The 20,678-nt window shown below is 46.5% G+C and overlaps 1 protein-coding gene across 2 annotated transcripts in view; it reads left to right on the top strand.

Annotated features, from left to right (window-relative positions):
* Positions 1 to 20,678, top strand: part of XYLB (xylulokinase) — a 74,879-nt gene that overhangs the window by 12,603 nt on the left and 41,598 nt on the right. For both annotated transcript variants that reach the window (XM_073023356.1, XM_007971745.3), the window contains exons 3-9: positions 9,380 to 9,449; positions 11,966 to 12,046; positions 14,227 to 14,313; positions 14,638 to 14,766; positions 15,779 to 15,844; positions 17,138 to 17,210; positions 19,020 to 19,138. In XM_073023356.1, coding sequence (XP_072879457.1) covers positions 9,380 to 9,449; positions 11,966 to 12,046; positions 14,227 to 14,313; positions 14,638 to 14,766; positions 15,779 to 15,844; positions 17,138 to 17,210; positions 19,020 to 19,138 — 625 coding nt within the window. The remainder of the gene's footprint in view (positions 1 to 9,379; positions 9,450 to 11,965; positions 12,047 to 14,226; positions 14,314 to 14,637; positions 14,767 to 15,778; positions 15,845 to 17,137; positions 17,211 to 19,019; positions 19,139 to 20,678) is intronic.

Below are 20,678 nucleotides of genomic sequence, written 5' to 3'. Positions count from 1 at the left end.
TATTGAGACGGAGTCTCTCTCTGTCACCCAGGTTGGAGTGCAATGCCGCCATCTCGGCTTACTGCAAGCAAGCTCTGCCTCCCGGGTTCATGCCATTCTCCTGCCTCAGCCTCCCGAGTAGCTGGGAATACAGGTGCCCATCACCACGCCCAGCTAATTTTTTTGTCTTTTTAGTAGAGACAGGGTTTCACTGTGTTAGCCAGGATGGTCTCGATCTCCTGACCTTGTGATCCACCTGCCTTGGCCTCCCAAAGTGTTGGGATTACAGGCGTGAGCCACCGCGCCCAGCCAAAAAAATCCATATTATTGAGTATAATTTATGCACAAAATGCCATCCATTAAAAATGCATAATTAAATGTATTTCACAGCTATAGGCCTATAGCTGTGAAACTACCACCACAATCAAGATACAGAATATTTATATCACCCCCCAAAAGATTCCTTTTTTCCCACTTACTGAGACAAGCTCGGTTGTGGAGACCCCAACCCACAGGCGCTAGAAGAATGAAGACAAAGACCCAGAAATAAAGTGCAGTATGGGAATCAGGGGGCTAACAGCCTTGAGAGCTGAGAGCCACGAATAGAGTTTTACCCACATTTTTATTGACAGTAAGCCTGTGATAAACATCATTTCTATAGATTATGATTAGCTAAAAGCATTCCTTATGGGAAACAAAGCATTCTCAGCAAGGAGCAGAGAAACAGGCTCTGGCTGATTATCTGCAGCAGGAACATGTCCTTAAGGCACAGATCGCTCAGGCCATCGTTTGTGGTTTAGGAATACCTTGAGCAGTTTTCCGCCCTGGGTGGGCCAGGTGTTCCTTGCCCTTATTTCGGTAAACCAGCAACCTCCAGCGTAAGTGTCATAGCCATCATGAGCATGTCACATTGCTGCAGAAATCCTGTTTATGGCCAGTTTCTTTAAGGCCTTTTTTATGGCAGCCTTAGGACCTTTTTCCAGCATGTCTCCCTTTTTGTTTCTGCAAAGTGATAAAGGCAAAGGCAGTTTTGTCACTGTGGGCTACTTCTCGCAGGATTCGGGATCCACATCTGCAGACTACACAAAGACAAGCAACACAGATTAAAAGCACAATCATCATTAAAGTCATAGAGCCTCCAAGTGTCTTGATCCATTTTAATGGGTTAATAGCTGCTAATCCGTCTGCAGATCCTTCAGGCACTTCAGTTCCTGGCATTAGCGTTGGATGTGCCTGAGAGGTTTGAAATACTTGTTCCTTCAGTTTTGCAATACCCAAAGATAAATTTCCAGTATGACCCTTTAAATATCTCTTAACTCTTTCCCACTCATGTTCTGTTTCATTATACAGATGAGGAGTAATGCAAACATCAGAAGTATTCTAATCACATTGTAACTGCATTCTATATTCTAAACTAACTACACGATCTTCCAACCATACAATAGTTTGTCAGAGATCATTAATCTGATTAGCTAGTTTCTGGTCTATATTAGCTTGGGAATTCCACAACAAAGTAGAATTTTTCTGCCAATTATTTACATAGTCTGCTGTTTGTACTGTGAAATGCAAAGCAACTCCAGCTGCCACAGCAGTAGCTATGACAGCAATCAATCCTACAATGATTAAAATTAAAGTGGCAATGAAATGCTGAGAGCATCTCAGAATCTTTTGAAGAATTTCAGTAATAATATGCACAGAAGGAGAGGCTTCCCAAGGACGGGAAATCTTTACAGGTATCCATATTCCTTCTCGGGCTCTTACCACTAAAATTGAATGATCAGTATTATACAAGGAAGAATTCACACAAGAAAGCAATCTACATTCTTGACAAGTCACATGATGATTAGGAAGATCAAGTTTTAAATCACCCACTACAAGCAGGAAAGGAGGACGGACACAACTCTATATCCAGACTGAATCATTATGAGCCAATTCTAACATGTAATTAGGATTATATTGGGTTGGCTTAGTGTATTTCCCTTCCCAAATCTTTATCTTTTGCAGTGCCATTAATATTTTCCACAACTCCTTATGTTTAGCTCCTACAGCAGCCCATATCATTTGGGATTGAGGTGTCACTATACCACCATATACCCAAATAATAGGAACTCTTGCTGTACTTTTTATAGTGTCCACCATCTGATATCATTTTGTTTAGATGCAGGGTGACCATTACCTACAGATTGAGAGGTGAGCCTCATAAGTGCCCCTTTAGGGGACCAATCAGTAACGATGCCGTATGAATCATTACGAAACACCTGTGCGTGCCCTGCGATGCAAGCAAATCCCTTCATTTTTTCTGACCATGTCCAATCTACTTTACAGATAGGTTTTTGAGGGCGGTAAACTTTGGTTATAGGAGCATAATCACTGTGATAAATACTAAGACCAGAAAGCATATGTAATTGTGCCACAGAGATGTTATGTTCAGGCACTATTGCCAGCCAAGATTGATGACTGGGAGGTAAACACCTGTTGGCTTTTCCCAAGCAAATAGGTAGATGCTCAAATCCCAACAATATATTCATAATTGTTCCCTCCTTTTGGGGGTGAGACGGGCCTCTATCATCTGCAGAACCAGGCATCCAAAAACCATTAGTGTATACCTCCACTGGGGGGGGTCTAACCATGTTACTGGCTGTAGAAGTGGTGGAAAAGGAATATATGCTGAATAAGTATAATTGTTTTTTGTTTCAGCAGTTACTGCGGGAATACTCGTGGCAATGGTGAGCACAGCCATCATAGCTACCATTAGATTATTCATTGTAATTGGTCATCCCGCTTTCTTCAGATTTTCTTTCGCCATCTGTGTCAACTTCTTGATCTGGTCCCAGGTGGGTGGCTGTGCCTGACGAGTATTGCTTGCTGAGACTGGTGTCTTCCTGATTGCCAGTCTCAACATGGCTGCAGCTGGGGGGTCCTCGGGTTCCTCCCAAAATCTCTTCTTCAGCATCTGGCTCATGATAAGGTTTCAGGTGTCTTGATGATATCCAAATCGGCTGCTGGTTTTGGCCTGGAGAAACACAAGCATAACCTCTACCCCAAGTTATTATTTTACCTATTTCCCAACTTTTTTTAATCGGATCTCTCCACCAAACCAGTTGTTCTGCTTCTGTCTTTGCAGCTGGTTTCTGTAGATGCTGTTCAGCTGCTAATAACATCCGGCCTTTAGGCAGGCTCAAAAAATTTAAAGTTAATAATGCTAGATTTAGTTGCATATGTGAAGTCCTATAGTCACTGTCTCTCCTTTTCTGTTTTTGCAACTGCTGTTTCAGGGAGAGATTCATTCTTTCCACTATGGCTTGTCTTTGAGAATTATATGGGATGCCAGTAATGTGTTTAATATTCCATATAGAAAAAAAATGTAGCTAGAGCTTGGCTAGTGTAACCTGGGGCATTATCTGTTTTAATAGAAGCTGGAATGCCCATCACCGCAAAACATTGCAAAAGGTGACATTTAACACAAGCAGAAGACTCTCCTGTTTGGCATGTAGCCCAGACGAAGTGAGAAAAGGTGTCCACACATACATGAACATAAGCTAGTCTCCCAAACGAGGGAACATGTGTGACATTCATTTGCCAAAGAGGATTGTGTTCCAATCCTCAAGAATTAACTCCTCCTGTAAAAGATGAGGAATGCACCATTTGGCAAGTTGGGCATTGCTGGATAAAAGCTTTAACTTCTTTCCAGGTAATGCTGTATCTGTGTTTGAGACCAGAGGCATTAACATGGGTTAAACTGTGAAAGTGTCTAGCATTAGATATTGCAGTAGCAACTAGGCAATCAGCCATTTGATTCCCTGTAGTTAAAGGTCCTGAAAGAGGTATATGAGCCCTAATACGAGTAATGTAAAAAGGGTGCATTCTGCTCCTAACTGCTGTTTGCAGTTGGGTAAATAAAGTCATCAGTTGCTCATCTGTGTGGAATCGTAGCTGAGCATTTTCAACTAACTGTGTAGAATGAACCATATATGAAGAATCAGAAATCACATTAATAGGCACATTAAAAGCAGTCAATACCTCAATTACAGCTACAAGCTCTGCTTTTTTAGCTGAAGTATAGGGCGTCTGGAAAACTACCTTTCGATCCAGAATAAGAGGCTTTACCATTACTAGACCCATCTGTGAAGACATTCTCAGCACCTTCAATTGGTTTGAATTTAGTTATTTTAGGGAGAATCCAATTAGTTAGTTTCAAAAATGGAAACAGTTTCGTGTTAGGAAAATCATTATCGAGAATACCCACAAAGTCAGCTAAACGGATTTGCCAAGTAAGACTATTTATAAAAGCTTGCTGTATTTGTGCCTTTGTGAGAGGGACAATAACTTTTCCAGGATCACATCCATGTAATTTAACAATCCGAGTTCTCCCGTTTCCTATTATAGTAGCAATTTGATCCAAATAAGGAGTCAAAGTCCGTGAATTAGTATGTGGAGGGAAAGCCGCTCTGTAAGATCTTGCTCTTGAACAATAACACTAGTAAGTGAATGCTGAGTTGGAAACATCAGCAAATCTATAGTCTTCTCTGGATCTGTTCTATGTATTTGGGCCTTATGGACTTGCTTCTCGATTAGCTGCAGCTCTGCCTCAGCTTCTTTTGTTAATTACCAAGGGCTTGTGAGACTAGGCTCTCCTCTAAGGATAGAAGACAGATTACTCATGGCATAGCAGGAATGCCTACAGCAGGCCGTATCCGATTACTGTCCCCTAGTAGTTTTTGAAAGTCGTTCAGTGTTTTCAGTTGATCCCTATGTGTGGTTACTTTCTGTGGCACAATAGTAGTGTCATTTACTAAGGTCCCCAAGTAGGAGTAAGGAAGGAGTAGTAGTCTGAATTTTGTCAGGAGCTGTAATTAAACCAGCATAAGACATCGAGTTTTGCAAGTGATTATAACATTAGAGTAATATTTCTTGAATGGGGGCAGCACAAAGAATATCATCTATATAATGAATAATGTAACAATTTACGAGTAGGTTCAATTCCTTGTCCTAAGTAAGTCTGACAAATTGTTGGACTGTTTAACATGCCTCGTGGCAACACTTTTCAATGAAAACGCTTAAAAGGCTACAGGTTGTTGACCGCAGGAATCGTAAATGCAAACCATTCAGAGTCTTTCTCAGCTAAGGGGATAGTAAAGAAACAGTCTTTTAAATCTATGACTATTAAAGGCCAATTTTTTGGAATCGTAGCAGGAGAAGGCAGTCCTGGCTGTAATGCCCCGATAGGTTGTATAACTGAATTAATGGCTCTAAGATCTGTCAACAATCTCCATTTACCTGATTTAATAACAAAGACTGGAGAATTCCAGGGGGAAAATGTTGGAGCTCTGTGTTCTTTTTCTAATTGTTCAGTAACTAAGTTCTCTAAAGCCTCCAGTTTCTCTTTACTCAGTGGCCATTGTTCTATCCAAATTGGCTTATCTGTTAACCATTTTAAAGGTATAGGTTCTGGAGGCTTAGCAATGGCTGCCATCAAAAATGGTATCCTAAGCCTTGGCAGGAACTTTTTCTTTCCATTTTAAGCAGTTCCTTCAAATCTTGCAAATGTTTTCCTAGTCCCATACCAGGGACATACCGTATTTCATGCATCATATGTTGACTTGAGGGCTCTGTAATTGTTCTGGAATTAACACTTGTGCTCCCCATTGTTGTAATAAATCTTCTACCATAAATTTATAGGTACAGAAGTTGTAATTGGTTAAATAGTCCCAGGTTGTCCATCAGGCCCTTCACAATGCCAAATGTAACTACTTTGATATACTTCAGGGGCTTTACCAACTCCAACTATGTTAAATTGAGTGGGTTGAATTGGCCACACAGACAGCCAGTGCTGTAGAGAAATGATTGAAATGTCCACTCTTGTATCTACCAATCCTTTAAATTGTTTTCCTTGAATGGTTATTTCACAGGTAGGATGCTTATTGGTAATTTGATTCACCCAATAAGCTGCTTTGCCTTGTTTATTTGTGCTTCCAAATCCTCCTGTTCGTTTAGTTTCTGCTTTCCCTGTTTCCATATGTGGCACAGTCAGGAGCTATGCTGTACGCTCTCCTGGCTCTGCTTTCCAGGGAACAGAAGTAGATATAACAATTTGAATTTCCCCCTTATAATCTGAATCAATGACTCCTGTTTGTACCTGTACCTAGAAGTAATCCTACTGTCCCCCCTGGCAAGGGTCCACAGACTCCTGTTGGCCCCTTTTGTGGGAGTTCCCCAGGCAGAAGGCTCACAGCTTTTGTGCAGCATAAATCTACTGCGGCACTACCTGCTGTGGTGGGGGACAGGCATTGTACAGGGGTGAGGGAGTGGCCTGAGCTGGAAATGCCCCAGTTTGGAATGGGGCCCAGGATGGGCCCCTCATAGCATTTCCTGAAATCGGGTTCACATCTTTATCAAACTTAGAGTGACACTGATTAGCCCAGTGTTTTCCTTTTTTGCATTTTGGACATATTCCAGGCTCAGCAGTTTTCTTTTTACCCCCAACTGGCGGCGTGACTTACTGATTTTTTTGACCTTCTTATGACCGTGTTTCCCACAGTTAAAACAAGCTCCAGGAAACGAAGTATTTCCTTTACCTACTGTTAGTCCTGCAATTGCCTGGGCTAGCAGAATAGCTTTATGCAGATTACCTCCGATACCATCACAAGCTTTAATATACTCAACCAAATGTGCTTTTCCTCTAATAGGTCACAGAGCGGCTTGGCACTCAGGATTGGCATTGTCAAAAACTAATAACTGCAACACTGTATCCTGAGCAGCCGAATCCGCAATCACCTTTTTAAGAGATTCCTGTAACTGAGCTGTAAAATCTGCATAAGATTCTTTCAGTCCCTGTTTGACAGCACTAAAGGAAGGATATTGTTCTCCTCCTGAAGTGATTTTTTTCCCAAGCTCTAATGCACACTCCTCTAAGCTGCTCTATAGCATCATCCTGTATGACCACTTGTGCACCTGAACCAGCCCAGCCGCTGACCCCCAAACTTGGTCTGCAGTTATATTAATTTGAGGTTGGGCCTGGGCATTGTGAGCAGCCTGGATGGAAGTTTCATCTGCCCACCAAGTTTTAAATTTTAAGAACTGAGCAGGAGTCAGACAAGCTCGAGTAAGAGCGTCCCAGTCAGTAGGAATCATCCGACTGGAGACAGCAACATTCTTTAACAGTCCCATTACAAAAGGAGAACCTGGTCCATATTGATTAATAGCTTGTTTAAATTCTTAGAGTAATTTCAAAGGAAAAGGCTCAAATATAGCCATAATGTTCCCCTGTTGATCATCTGGGTGTAATCTAACAGGGAACTGCCAAGCATCCATATAACCCTCTCATCTAGCTTGCTGAATTCCTGCCTGAGAGCAGTCGCTCGAGGCGCTGCTTGGACAGTCACTGGGACAACAACTTTTCACTCAGTGTCCTCCAGAAAAGAAAGATCCGGAGGGTCAGGCCACTCTTTTTCTTCAAAATAATGAGGGGGTGTAGAGGGATAGGGATAAACCTCTCCCTCCTTTGCCACTTTAGCTGGCAAACAAACCTGCTTTGTCATCTCTTCTGTTACTTTGTTGTACTCTCCTTCTTCCTCTGATTCCTCCTCATCATCATCTGTGTGGAAAGGCTGCAAGGTGGAACGAACCAGAACCCACACTGACCAGACAGTTATAGGAATATCCTCAGCACCATCCTTATATGCCTTTTTCAGTGTGCTGCCTACCTTTTCCCAGACCTCTACATTCATAGTCCCTTGGTCCAGAAACCAGGGACAATATTTCTCTACCGCACTAAAAAGCTGCATAAGTTGGCTAGTGCTAACCTTCACTCCTTGTTTTCTGAGGAGCTGCTGAAGCAGACTCAAATAAGCCTTGTGCCTGCTTGACCCTTATCCCATTGTTACCCTGAGACTTCTGAGCTCCCCTTCTTACTTACCGTGGGGATTGCTTAAGAGTACTTGGGTGTCCTCCAGCATAGTTCCGCGTTCTCCAACCATTGCTCCGGCGACCCTTCGACCTGGGTTCGAGCCCCATGTTGGGTGCCACCTACCAAGACCAGCTCGGTCGTGGAGACCCCAACCCAGCGGCGCTAGAGGAATGAAGACAAAGACCCAGAAATAAAGTGCAGTATGGAATCGGCTAACAGCCTTGAGAGCTGAGAGCCACAAACAGAGTTTTACCCACATATTTATTGATAGTAAGCTTGCGATAAACATCGTTTCTATAGATTATAGATTAGCTAAAAGCATTCCTTATGGGAAACAAAGCATTCTTAGTGAGGAGCAGAGAAACAGGCTCTTGCTGATTATCTGCAGCAGGAACATGTCCTTAAGGCACAGATCGCTCATGCCATCATTTGTGGTTTAGGAATGCCTTGAGCGGTTTTCCGCCCTGGGTGGGCCAGGTGTTCCTTGCCCTTATTTCATAAACCAGCAACCTCCAGCATGAGTGTGATAGACATCATGAGCATGTCACATTGCTGCAGAAATCCTATTTATGGCCAGTTTCTTTAAGGCCTTTTTATGACAGGCTTAGGGCCTGTTCCCAGAACCCACTAGATTTAGACAACCACTGATCTCCTTTTCTCTGTATGGATTAATTTATACCTTCTAGTCTATTCCTATATAAGTTATAATTGTGTACATATCAATAGTTCATATTTTTTCTTGCTCTGTAGTATGGTATCACATATATGCACCACAATTTATCTGTTCACTTGTTTAGGGACACTGGGTTGACTCCAGTTAATTATTACAAATAAGTCTGCTATGAATATTTGTGTACAAATCTTTCTATGGACTTAAACTTTCATTTCTCTTGGCTGGATACTTAGGAATTGTATGGCTAGATCACATGGTTATCTAATAGAGTCTTGGTGTGGATTCTGAGCCTGGTTTTCTCTTTTTAAACACATAGTTAAAAGGGTTGGATTTTATCAGATCAGCTCTTTGCACTAGAATCTCCTAGGAGTGAGGAGGGTGGGGAGAGGGTTCCAGTCAAACTTCCAAAGCCTGTAGTCCAAGGACTTCCTGGTCTGTTGTGATAGTAGAGACACTCTTTCCTCCAAGGCAGCATCTCTGGGTAGCTGCCCCTCTTCTACCTCTCCAAACCTATGGGGCTTGAAAGGGATTTTATAATCCAACCCTGCACTCCCCCAGGGTGAGCCTTTCTTATCTAGAAGGTTTCTTTAGAAGATGCTGTCTGAGAATTGCCACCTCTGGGCCACTCTAGGCAATTTGCCTGTCTTCTCTTTCCATCTTTGCAGCCCTTGTGCCTGTTCAATCAACAGTTCCCACTTGGGGTTGGGGAAGGTTCTCCTTCATCTGAACATTTCCAGAATCATCTATCACAGGGTTTCTCCTGGCTTTGCAACAGTCTGCCTGCCCTGAGGCTCTGGCCTAATTCTCTGTTGTTCTTGCAGGACTCAGGGCGGTGTTCATGTGCACAAGGATGGGCTGACGGTCACTTCTCCAGTGCTAATGTGGGTCCAGGTAAGCGTAGGGATTCCTGTTCTCCTTCTGTCCCCAGCCTTCTCACTGGCAGACTCGTTGATTTGCTAGGAAGTCCAAAGGTGGCAGCCAATGAGAGCATCTGTTGAGACCAGGTCCTCATGGGAAAGTGGAGTTGGCACGGCTCCTGGGACCAGGCTCAGCCTCAGCTGGTGTCAACACTCCCAGGCTCAGAACTTCCAGGTACTGGAGCCACAGTAGATGGCAAGTCCTGCCATTAACCATCTTTAAAATACCACAGAGCAAATCTTTTCCAAACATCTGCAGTCAGGCCCTGTGGCCTCCCTTGTACCATGAAATACAAACATAGGCTGGGCGTGGTGGCTCACGCCTGTAATCCCAGCACTTTGGGAGACCGAGGCAGGTGGATCACCTGAAGTCAGGAGTTCGAGACCAGCTTGACCAACATGGTGAAACCCCATCTCTACTAAAAATACAAAAGTTACGCCGGGCATGGTGGCACGTCTGTAATCCCTGCTACTCAGGAGGCTGAGACAGGAGAATCACTTGAACCTGGGAGGTAGAGGTTGCAGTGAGCTGAGATTGCACCATTGCACTCCAGCCTGGATAACAAGAGTGAAACTCCATCTCAAAAAAAAAGAAAAAGAAAAAAAGAAATACAAACATAGCTCTTAGGGTCTTAGTGCTCAGCCTCCAAGATCCCTTAGCTCCCTAAGCACTCAGAATGGCAAGTTATGGCCTGGCCAGTCAGACTCATATCAGTCCCAAGCCAGGCCTGCCTCTGAGCATCAACAGGAAAGGAGAATGCCTGTAGCAGGATCTGGTGACCTAGGGGGCCACAGGAGCAGGGATGTGGAAAGCACAGAGAGGCATGGTAGCACCAGGGGCTACCTCATCATATGCTACAGGGTCCCCAAGTCCCTGAAACTGGAGGCCAATTAAGTGTGTGTCTTCCAAAAGCTTTTTTCTGTCCTCCAGTACCTATCTAACCAGTTCCCTATATTAAATTCTTTTTGTTAAAAATAACTAGTATGATTTCTTTTTTATTGGTGTAACCCTGATTCATACACTGGAGAATTGGGGTAAAGGATGGAGTTTTATCCAGACAAACTGGCTAGAATGTACTTCAGAGGGAGCTGAGCCAGACCAAGGGGCAGAGTGGGAGGGTCGGGGGTTAGAGGCAATGGTCAGTGTCAGGAGGTCCCAGTGATGATGGCGAGGGCATCTCATAGGCCAAGGCCTTCACCTGGGGAGGTGAGCAGTGGATGACAGCCAGGCTTGGGGGCGGGGCCAGGGTGATTTCTGATCTGACACAGCCTCCAGGACCAAACTTGATCCTAGCTCTGCCAGCCCCTGTTCCGGCTGCGCCCCACTCCTTGCCCAAGGTTTGATGGGCACAGATAGAGATGGCATCCACAGCCAGGGCTGAAAGGAGCCCTCCCAGCAAAGGCTGGGGGTGGTGGAGTCAGGCAAAAGTGAGAGAGTCTTCTCTGCCTTCAGGAAAACACAGGTCAGAGAGAATCTCTAATTCCTGCTGTGAAATCTTAGGAGGATGGTGCAAGCTCTGCTGGGTACCACCATCCATCCCACTCATTGGGTTTTGCTAGAAAGGAGAGTCCAACTAGACAGTAGAGGCTGGAATAGGGGCCTGGAACAGGCGGCCATCATCTCTACCCACTCCCTCCAGCCTCTGGCTCCTGGATACAGGGAGTCTGGGCCTGATGCTCCACTCTCATGGGAGCTCTCTACTTTGCTCTTCACTTCCCTGTTGCAGTAAAGTCAGATCACTAATATAGTGGCTTGAAAATGCAAATAAAAGAAGCCAAAAGTTGGCTGCCTTACTTTGTTTGTTTTTGAGACAAGGTCTCACTGTGTTGCCCAGGCTGGAGTGCAGTGGTGTGATCATGGCTCACTATAGCCTCAATCTCCTGGGCTCAAGTATCCTCCCTCCTCAGCCTCCTGAGTAGCTGGGATTACAGGCTCATGCCACCACACCCAGCTAAATTTTTCATTTTTTTGTAGAGATGGGCTCTCATGATGTTGCCCACACTGGTCTTGAACTCTTGAGCTCAAGCGATCCTCCTGCCTTGGCCTCCAAAAGTGCTGGGATTACTGGTGTGAGGTGATGGCATGCACCTGTAGTTCCAGCCACTCGGGAGGCTGAGATGGAAGGATCACTTGGGCCTGAGAGGTTGAGGCTGCAGTGAGCTAAGATTGCACCACTCCATTTCAGTCTGGGAACCGGAGCAAGACCCTGTCTTGAAAAATAAAAGAGAGGGGGAGTAAAATTTGAGCATTGGTGGTTTATGATTCCATTTATTTAAAATATTTTTAGGATAGTTGACGTTTTTATTTGATTGATGCCTACTTGTTTAATTACTGTACTCTAGTGCTTACAAATCCCAAGTCATGAGTTTTTTCATCATCTGCCCAGAGTCCTCTGCTGTAATGGCAGGCACTTGTGTTTCAATTCTGAGGCTTGCGTGTCTGATTCAGTGGTTCTGTACAGTCATGGTGGGTTCTGTTTTTCTTCTCAGGCACTCGATATCATCTTGGAGAAGATGAAGGCTTCAGGCTTTGACTTTTCTCAAGTCCTAGCCTTGTCCGGGGCAGGCCAGGTTCGTTTGCAGCAGACTCTGTCTGCCATGTGAGGGTGACTGTCCTGGGCAGTGGTGCTGGTGTTGAAGAGATGGCTCCCCTTGGATGGGGAGCGGCTCATTCTTGACAGGCACTGCACAAATTTCACTGTGAATAAAAATCCCTACAACTATTTTACTTTGGAGACTGTGTAACTTGTCTCATTGCAAGAGGATCTGAGACAGTTCTTAGGAGTAAGTGTTATATAAAATAGGACTCTTGGTGAGAGAACTGAGTAGAGGTCCTCTAAAGGGGATGGAGGAAGCAATGGACATGAATTTATTATGACTGCTTGGGGGCACCACAATTGCTTTTCTGTTTCCTGAAAGTAAAAGCAAAGTCAAAAATGATCCTAATAATAATAGTTGTTTCGTAGAAGGAAGAGTATTAATAATGATATCAAAGGATATTGACTGAACACTTAGTGCATGCCAGATACAACTCTGAGGCCTTTCCAGATGCCATCCCACTTAATCCTTACGATTCTACAGGGTGGTGCTGTGGAGTGCTTGGTACACACTCAGGGCATCCTGTCTGGGTTTGATCCCTGGCTCTGCCATTCACAAGCAGTGACCTGGGATGTGTCACCTGGCATTCTGGTGCCCCCGTATTCTCATCTGTCATAGGGTCATTGTGAGTGTAAGTACATAGCACAGTGCCTCCTATTATTACACAGTAAGCATTATTAAAGCTTGGGCTTCTGCTATGATCATTAATATTTCCATGAGGTACAGAGAGGTGATGTCACTTACCCGAGATCACACCGTGCTGGGAGTGGGAGTCAGGACCCAGGTCCATCTCATCCAGTCCCTTCGTTGTGCTAGGATCACTTTTCTCCATGCTAGATTGCCATATTTTCAGATCCTTACTAGGATGTAACTAATTTTTCTGAAGATGCTTCTTCCTCCATGACCTAACAGGAATTTATTGTTTTGGTTCTTGTTAAATACAACAGAGATTCCCTGGGTGATCTTATCTACTTCTGTCTCCCGAATCCCAGGCCTGGACACCCATCTCCCTCCTAGATATTCCCTGACCCCCATGATTGAATATCCCACAAATGCCTCAAACTTAGCATGTCCCAGACTGAGTTCTGTCTCCCTTCAGACCTCCTCCTTTCTGAGTTCTCTTTCTCAGGGAATTCTCCCCATCCACCCAGGGCACAACTCAATTGTCATCCCTGACTCCTCCTCCTTCCCACCCCACATCCAAGGGTCCTCACGTCCCACTGATTTGTCTGTGACTCTTGACTCTACCATGTCTTCTCCAGCACTACTTGCTTGTCATTCTTCTCCAGGTCTCTACTGCAGCCTCCCTGCCTCCAGCCTACCTTCCCCATGACTCCCACAAGCCCTTCATACATTCAGCCCTGTCCATGCCACTCCCCCTGTTAATCCAGGGTTCCCACCACCTCCAAGATAAACCCCAGCCTCCTGAGCATGGTTTCAGGCACTCAGTGCTCAGGCTGTCTCCTTTCTCTTCAGCCCATCACCTACCCCCAACCCAGCCTCAGGCCCACTGCTTAGAATGCCACCCTTCCCGGGACCTGCCTGGTGCCCCTCACCTGCAGATTCTCTGCATGCAACACACACTAGGACCCTTTCCTGATACGACCACTTCCACCCATCTGTACCCGAGCTGGTCAGGTGCCTCTGTTCCCACGGCCCTGTCACTGCAGCTCCATAGGGTTTTGTAATTGTACACTTGTGTCCTTTTCCCTGACTCAACTCCAATAGCCTAAAGAACAGGGACGATAGTATCCTATTCATCTGTCCCAAACCTGGCATGATCTATGTGCTTAATAAATGTTCGTTGAATGAATGAATTAATTAATGAATGGGGTGAGTGAATAAATAAATGAATTTCAGGTAATATTACAAGCAATGTCTTTAAATGCAGTTTTACAAAAGGCATCCAAATCTAGACCAATAATTACTTCTTGGACCTTTTCTATAAGTTGTAGGGTAGACAGGGCAGAGTTCCTCCCCATTTTCTTGAAATGGAAACCAAGTCTCAGGAGGGTGATGAGCTCTGTGACTAAGTGGCAGGGGCAGGTGCGGAGCCCAGTTCTTTGGCATGTGGTCTGGGGTCTTTCTGTGTCTCCAGGAGGCGGTGACACCAGTGTGTGGTCATGTGAACATGTGCTTGGGTTTCCCAACAGCAACACGGAAGTATATACTGGAAGACTGGAGCCCAGCAGGCACTGACAAGCCTATCACCAGACCTCCCGCTACACCAGCAGCTGCAGGTAGCTGTGACTACATTGTATGAGTGTGAGAAACTTCCGCAGAGTCCCACGTCCTGTGGGGCCTCTGAAGCCTGCTCATCTCAGTGTTGCAGCTATGCTCAGGCACCCTCACCAGAAGAGCTTTCAACCTCAGGCTTTTGGGGAGAGACCCCATTGGGCCAGTTCTAGCTTACAGCACAAAGGGCTGTCCCATGTGTCTCCAACCAAGGTCACTTGGGAAGAAGCGTCACGACTGCCGTGATGGGCAGTGTGACCGCCAGCCCTGGGGCAGCTCTCCAAGTCAGCGGATGGAGCTTAAGCCTGTGCCTTTGCCCTCCTTCCCAGGACTGTTTCTCCATCAGCGACTGCCCGGTGTGGATGGACTCCAGTACCACAGCCCAGTGCCGCCAGCTGGAGGCTGCTGTGGGCGGGGCTCAGGCTCTCAGCTGCCTCACGGGGTCCCGTGCCTACGAGGTAGGCTGAGGATGGAGGGGGTGCAGGCGGTGGTCTGGCTGCAGGCTCTGGAGGCATAGTGGGTGACCTGCCTCTGTGGGGATCACATGAGGTTGTGGAGGTGTTGGCCCTGCAGAGCTAGGAACAGGCACTCTGGCCCCTGGGTCCTTATCCAGGCCACCTGCCGCCCTGTGTGTTCCCAGGCCAGGTTGGGTGTGCACATGGCTGTGCTCCTGACACGGAGGTGCTGTGCTTGGGGGTGAGGAGGGCTCCTCCTCTCATTGTCTGTAACCTGGGGATTACAACAGGACTTATGTTTTGGGTAGGTTTGAAGTTGAAAGAAGCCAGTGCATGTAAGGCACTTAGTGCAGTGCCTGGCAAAGTTAAAAAAAAAAAAAAAGAATGTCTCTGTTCCACTGGTTCAGCGATGTCCCCAGGGCTGATTGTGATAAGTTTTGGGGATAGGGCCAACCCTACTTGGGCCACCTGAAATAACAACATGTGGATGGGGAAAATACCCTGATCCCCCCTCTGGTGCCTTGGTCAGAACAGTCACCATGCTGTGTGAAGAGCAAGGGTCATTTACTCAGTGTTGTCTGGTCCTGATGTGGGAGAGGCCCTCCAGGAAGGCCCGAAAGTTACTCACTTCTCTATCCTGTGGGTGCAGAGCTGTTGTTTACTGCCTGAATATTTGATTACTAAGGATGTTTTAAGGATTTCAAGGCCCAAATCACATTGTTCAGTAGATATCAAACAGATTTAATGCTGATTTTAAAAATATTTTATTTATTAGAGATGGGGTCTCACTGTGTTGCCCAGCCTGGACTCCTGGGCTCCAGAGCTCCTCCCACTTCGGCCTCTTGAGTAGCTGGGATTACAAGCACACAGCACCACGGCCGGTTGGGGCTTACTTTTAAAAGCTTTCATGGTACCTACTCCTATACAGAGCTTGCTACAGTAAACTCACTTTATGGAGGTGATTATTCATTCTGTGTAGGATTTGGGTTCCTAAGAATTTATATTTCTTTTCCAGCGTTTTACAGGAAACCAAATTGCAAAAATTTACCAGCAGAACCCCGAGGCCTACTCACACACGGAGGTTGGTTAAATGTTCCTGTTTGATTGAAAGTCAAGGTTGAATTCTTTTCATAATACATTAGAATAGATACATCTCATGTGCAGTGACTGAAAACATTGATAAGCAGACATTAACAAATGATATATTCGATTTGTTTTTTTCTCATTGTCAGGACATTTTCAAAGAGGAGGGGAAGAATGGAATGTGGGAAAGAGAAGTCAGGGGTTCTCCTGACCAGAAGGGTGAGGGTGAGGGTCCAGGTGGGAGCACTGGGGACTGACATGTTCCCGAGACCACCTGAGTAGAAGATCTGGGTGTCTGAGCAGGCTGTGTCTGCTCACTTTCCTATGTGGTTAACACAGGAGGACTACCAGGCACATGGTTGGCGTGGAGTCAGTGTTTTCTTTGGAAATGTGTAGGACTAGGCCTTTGTGTCCCCAGCTGTGGCCCTTCAGGAACCCAGGTTCATTCCTGGCTCCACAGTTGCTGAAGCCAGCGCTTGTTGCTGCCTGAGAAACAGCCCCACACCCCGGCTAGTGATTTTCATCTTGTGATAAGGAAACGATCAGCTCACGTTAAACCAAAGCGCCTTTTTAATCTTAGAAATTAACATGTGGTGTATTATTTAATGATTCGAGGTTCCAGATTACTCGGCAGCATTAGCCATTAATGTAGGCTTTGGGTGGAGTGGTGAAAACCCTCCCTAAATTCTGCGTGTGGAACGAAGTTGGCCTGACAGAGGACAGGGGATGATAACATTCTCTCCACAGTTCCAAAGGCCCGTGATTCTCATGCGGAAGTACAGACCCTCAGGATGGCATTGAAAATCCATCATTTATTTCTCTGGCTACTGCTCAGAGTCTGTGGCTTCTGAGGAGCCAGCTTTCCTGAAGCCCTGAGAGTGTCCTGGTTAGTTCTGAGGCCACACATCCACTTCCCTTGTGAGCAGAAGTAAATGCCAAGGAAATAGAGGAAGGAAATCAGGGCACACATTCCCCAGCATGTGGATTCTGGATGGAAAGGCAGCTTCCCTAAGCCCTTTCTCATAGGGCTTTTGGCTTTTGTCTCTTTTGACCTCGGCAGTTTTATGGCCCATCAGAAACTGTAGAGAATGAATGCTCTCCCAAGGAGTCTGCTCATGGTATTCCAGCAGCTCCTATCGGAGATGCACAGTCTCCACCATTATTTGGGCCTTTTGCTCAAAGTTTCCACTTCCGTCTCCAATTTTTTTTCGTGCTGTGTGTGTGTCAGAAGCATTCAGTAGCATAGGGTGTGTGGAAGTGAGGCACCTCTCACTGTTTCTTTCCTTTACAGAGAATTTCTTTGGTCAGTAGTTTTGCTGCTTCCCTGTTCCTTGGCTCTTACTCCCCTATTGACTACAGCGATGGTGAGCCTCAGGGTATGGGGTGGGTGCCTGGGCAGCCTGCATGTGGCATGTGGGTGTGCAGGCAATGGGAGCCCCATCTACCCTGAGTGGGTGCCAATCTTGTAGCCCGGTCATCTATTGCCAGGAAGGAAGTGTATTCATTATCTTTTGCCACTTAACAAATGACCCCAACACTTAGCAGCTGAAGACCACCATGTTTATTTTCTCACCTAGGGTCTGAGAGTCAGGAATGTGGGGGCAGCTTAGCTGGGAGGTACTGGCTTAGGATCTCCCACAAGGTGGCAGTCAGGCTGGCAGCCGGGACTGAAGTCATCTTCAGGGTCGACTGGGGCTAGAGGATCCGTTTCCAGCATCATGCACAGGACTACAGGCAAGAGGCCGCAGTTCCTCACATGTGGACCTCTTTATGGGGCCATTAGTGACATTGCAGAGAGGGAGGGAGGAGACAGAGGCCAAGCAGAAGCTGAGCAGTCTTTTATACCCTAATCTTGAAGTGATGTGCCATCACTTTTGTCTCATCTTACTGGTCACACACTAGGTACAGCTGACCCAGTATAATGTTGGGGGGAACCTCACAAGGGGTGAAGACCAGGAGGTTGGGATCAGCAGGGGCAGTCATGGAGCCTGGCTCCTGCAAGGAGCTATTAAAGTTTTTGTTTCACATTTGGTGAACTCATGAGATTTATGAGCTTCTAGAATCAAAACGCTAAAAAAAATAAATTGCGGATGGTGCCAGTGAGGAGGGAAAGCTGGGAGGAGGTTGCTGCGGGAACTCTTGGATGAGCCTAAGAGTGAGAAGAGTGTGGACAGAATGGGGGTGGAGAATACAGGGCAGGAGCCCAGAGCCGTGGGCGTGGCTTCAGAATGGAGCCCGGGATGCTCTGGGCCTCGTGGGAGTTCATGGGAAGGTTTTGAGGGCTGTTGTGTGCCAGGCTTTATTCTGGTTTCAGGAGAGAGAGTGACTAAGGAGTGCTGTTAAGCTTCCCTCACAATCTGAAGGAGGCAACAGGACTCCCTACAGCTAGCTCTGTAGAACTCAGACAGGCAGAACAGTCAACTTGGAGTAGCCTGCATGTCCACCCGTGTTCTGCACTCCTGCCACAGGGCTGATGACCGCAGCAGCTGCTGCGGGGGGCATTCCGGAGGTTTATGTTCCTCAGCCACAGCTGGGCCCTCCACTCTGCTCCCCTTCACTCACCTGAGATGGCACCTCCTAATTTCACCTGGGCAGGTGACACCATCAGCATCCCAGCCCACCTCTGTCTGCCTCCACACTGGCCCAGTGGAGGAGGAGGTCTCTCCACCCACGCTCTGGGTTCCCTGTCCTTTCCCATCCTCAGGGAAGCCTTGGGAGGAGGATGTTTTAGGAAGGAGCTAATAGGTTGATCTCAGTGACCAGGAGGAAGTTTAGAGGACTCTGAGACCTCTCCTTGAAAGGTCAGATGAGATTGAGAAATCCCTGGGGGCTGACCTGGAAACCTAAGGGACATAGAGAGTAGTTACTGGTCAGTGTGTTGCTGCTAGTTCCAGGCCCCCGGGAGGTGTCTGAGCAGCAGATTTCCAAGCTAACTGTAGTGTTTGAGTTGATGAGGAATATTTGGAGGAGGTGTGGTGCCATGTGTTTCCAAGGGCCCCTAGGGCCTCTGGTTCTCTGGTTCCAGAACAACACAAGCATACATACCTTCCATGAAGAAAGAGCTCCAGTACAAGTTGCGTCAAGAGAATTATCTACTGTTTGCCAGATTTGTGCATTTTCACAAAAGGTCCGTTTTCGAGATGTGTCTGTTGTTTGTTTCTTTCCTTCCTCAGGTTCTGGAATGAATTTGTTGCAGATACAGGATAAAGTCTGGTCCCAGACTTGCCTTGGTGCCTGTGCACCTCATTTAGAGGAGAAGCTTGGCCCACCAGTACCATCATGCTCAGTTGTGGTAGGTCTCCTTTCTGGCGATGTGGCTCTTTTAAGAGCTGGCAGCTACCAGGGAAGCACTGTAGCGCGCGCGCGCACACACACACACAGACACACACACACAGACACACACACGCACACGCTGCACACTCCCTTGTTCATTCATCCACAGGCATACACATGCAGGGTCTTCAGTTTAGCCTAAGATGTAAGTCAGTGTCTGGATCAGTACCTTGCACATAGTAGGTGCTCAGGTACATGCCTTATGGTCGGCAGGACTTTGGAAAATTACACTAGGAATTTATTAGAATAGGGATAAAAATGGCAGGTGATTGCATAGCTAAAGAAAAAATGCACAGACTGCTGAAATTCTAGGGACTGCTGATGAAGCTTGAAGGAGGCAGCCTTGGGGAAAATAGAAAGAAATACCAGCGGGGCTGGCACAGCACAGGCCCTGGCACTGGACAGCCTGGGACTGAATCCTGGTTCTACCAGCTTTGTGACTTTGTGTCTCAGTTTCCTCATCTGGAACAAGGGGAATGATGCTGTTCATCTTACAGGGCTGTTGTGCAAATTAGATGAGTTAATATGTTTAAAGCACTTAAAATAGTGCCTGGTCCCACAGGTAATGGGAAAAACATTTACCCATCACGGCGGCCCCACCCGTTTGCAGTGGACACCGGCTGTGAATGCGCTGGTGTGTCCTAGTTGGCCAGCCCTGTTCTCCATTGTCCTGTGGGCACAATGGAGTAGAGAAAGAGAGAGATCTGGGTCCTGCCTCTGGGGCCCTTTGGTGGGAAATGCTTACCACAGAGCCAGAACAACCAGAAGGAACTCTGGGTGGGAGAGAATGTTGGTGTGAACAAGGGACAAGGGCACTCTGAGGCCTAGAGGGAGTCGTGTAACTGGGAGTCCTGGGCCATGTGGAGGAGGGGCTGCTGTGAGGACTTCTCATTGGGAGTCTCAGCCACAGAAGCACTTTTGTTCTCTTTTCAGAGATACAGTCTCACCTTGTCACCCAAGTTGGAGTGCAGTGGCATGATCATAGCTCACTACAGCCACCAACTCCTGGGCTCAAGTGATCCCTCTGCCTCAGCTTCCTGAGTAGCTGGCACCACAGGCGTGCACCACCATGCACAGCTAATTTTTTTTTTATTTTGGTAGTGACAGGGTCTCACTATGTTGCTCAGATTGGGCAATTCTCCTGCCTCAGTCTCCCAAAGTGCTGGGATCACAGGTGTGAACCACTGCACACACTTGTATGCTTCACACTGACATGCTGAAAACAGCCTCTGCCACCATGAGGCAGAACATCAAAGCCAAACCATCAGCATCTAAAGTATGCCATGAGGCCAGTGCACGGAGCTGAAGGAAGAGCCATGTGGCCCTGTGGAAGCTGACAGTGCAGAACCCAGACAGACTGACGCCGGTCAGAAAGGCAGAGAAAGGGCAGACAGAAAACAGCCAAGCCATTGGGACTGATAATCCACACGTGGCTTTTAGTTGGATGTGAAATTCAGAGCAGGCTTTGTTTGCCTTATGAGAGAACCCTTGCCTCCAAG

This window comes from Chlorocebus sabaeus, chromosome 15, assembly GCF_047675955.1.
Source record: "Chlorocebus sabaeus isolate Y175 chromosome 15, mChlSab1.0.hap1, whole genome shotgun sequence".
Lineage (NCBI taxonomy): Eukaryota > Metazoa > Chordata > Mammalia > Primates > Cercopithecidae > Chlorocebus > Chlorocebus sabaeus.
This window is presented reverse-complemented; position numbering and strand designations above follow the sequence as displayed.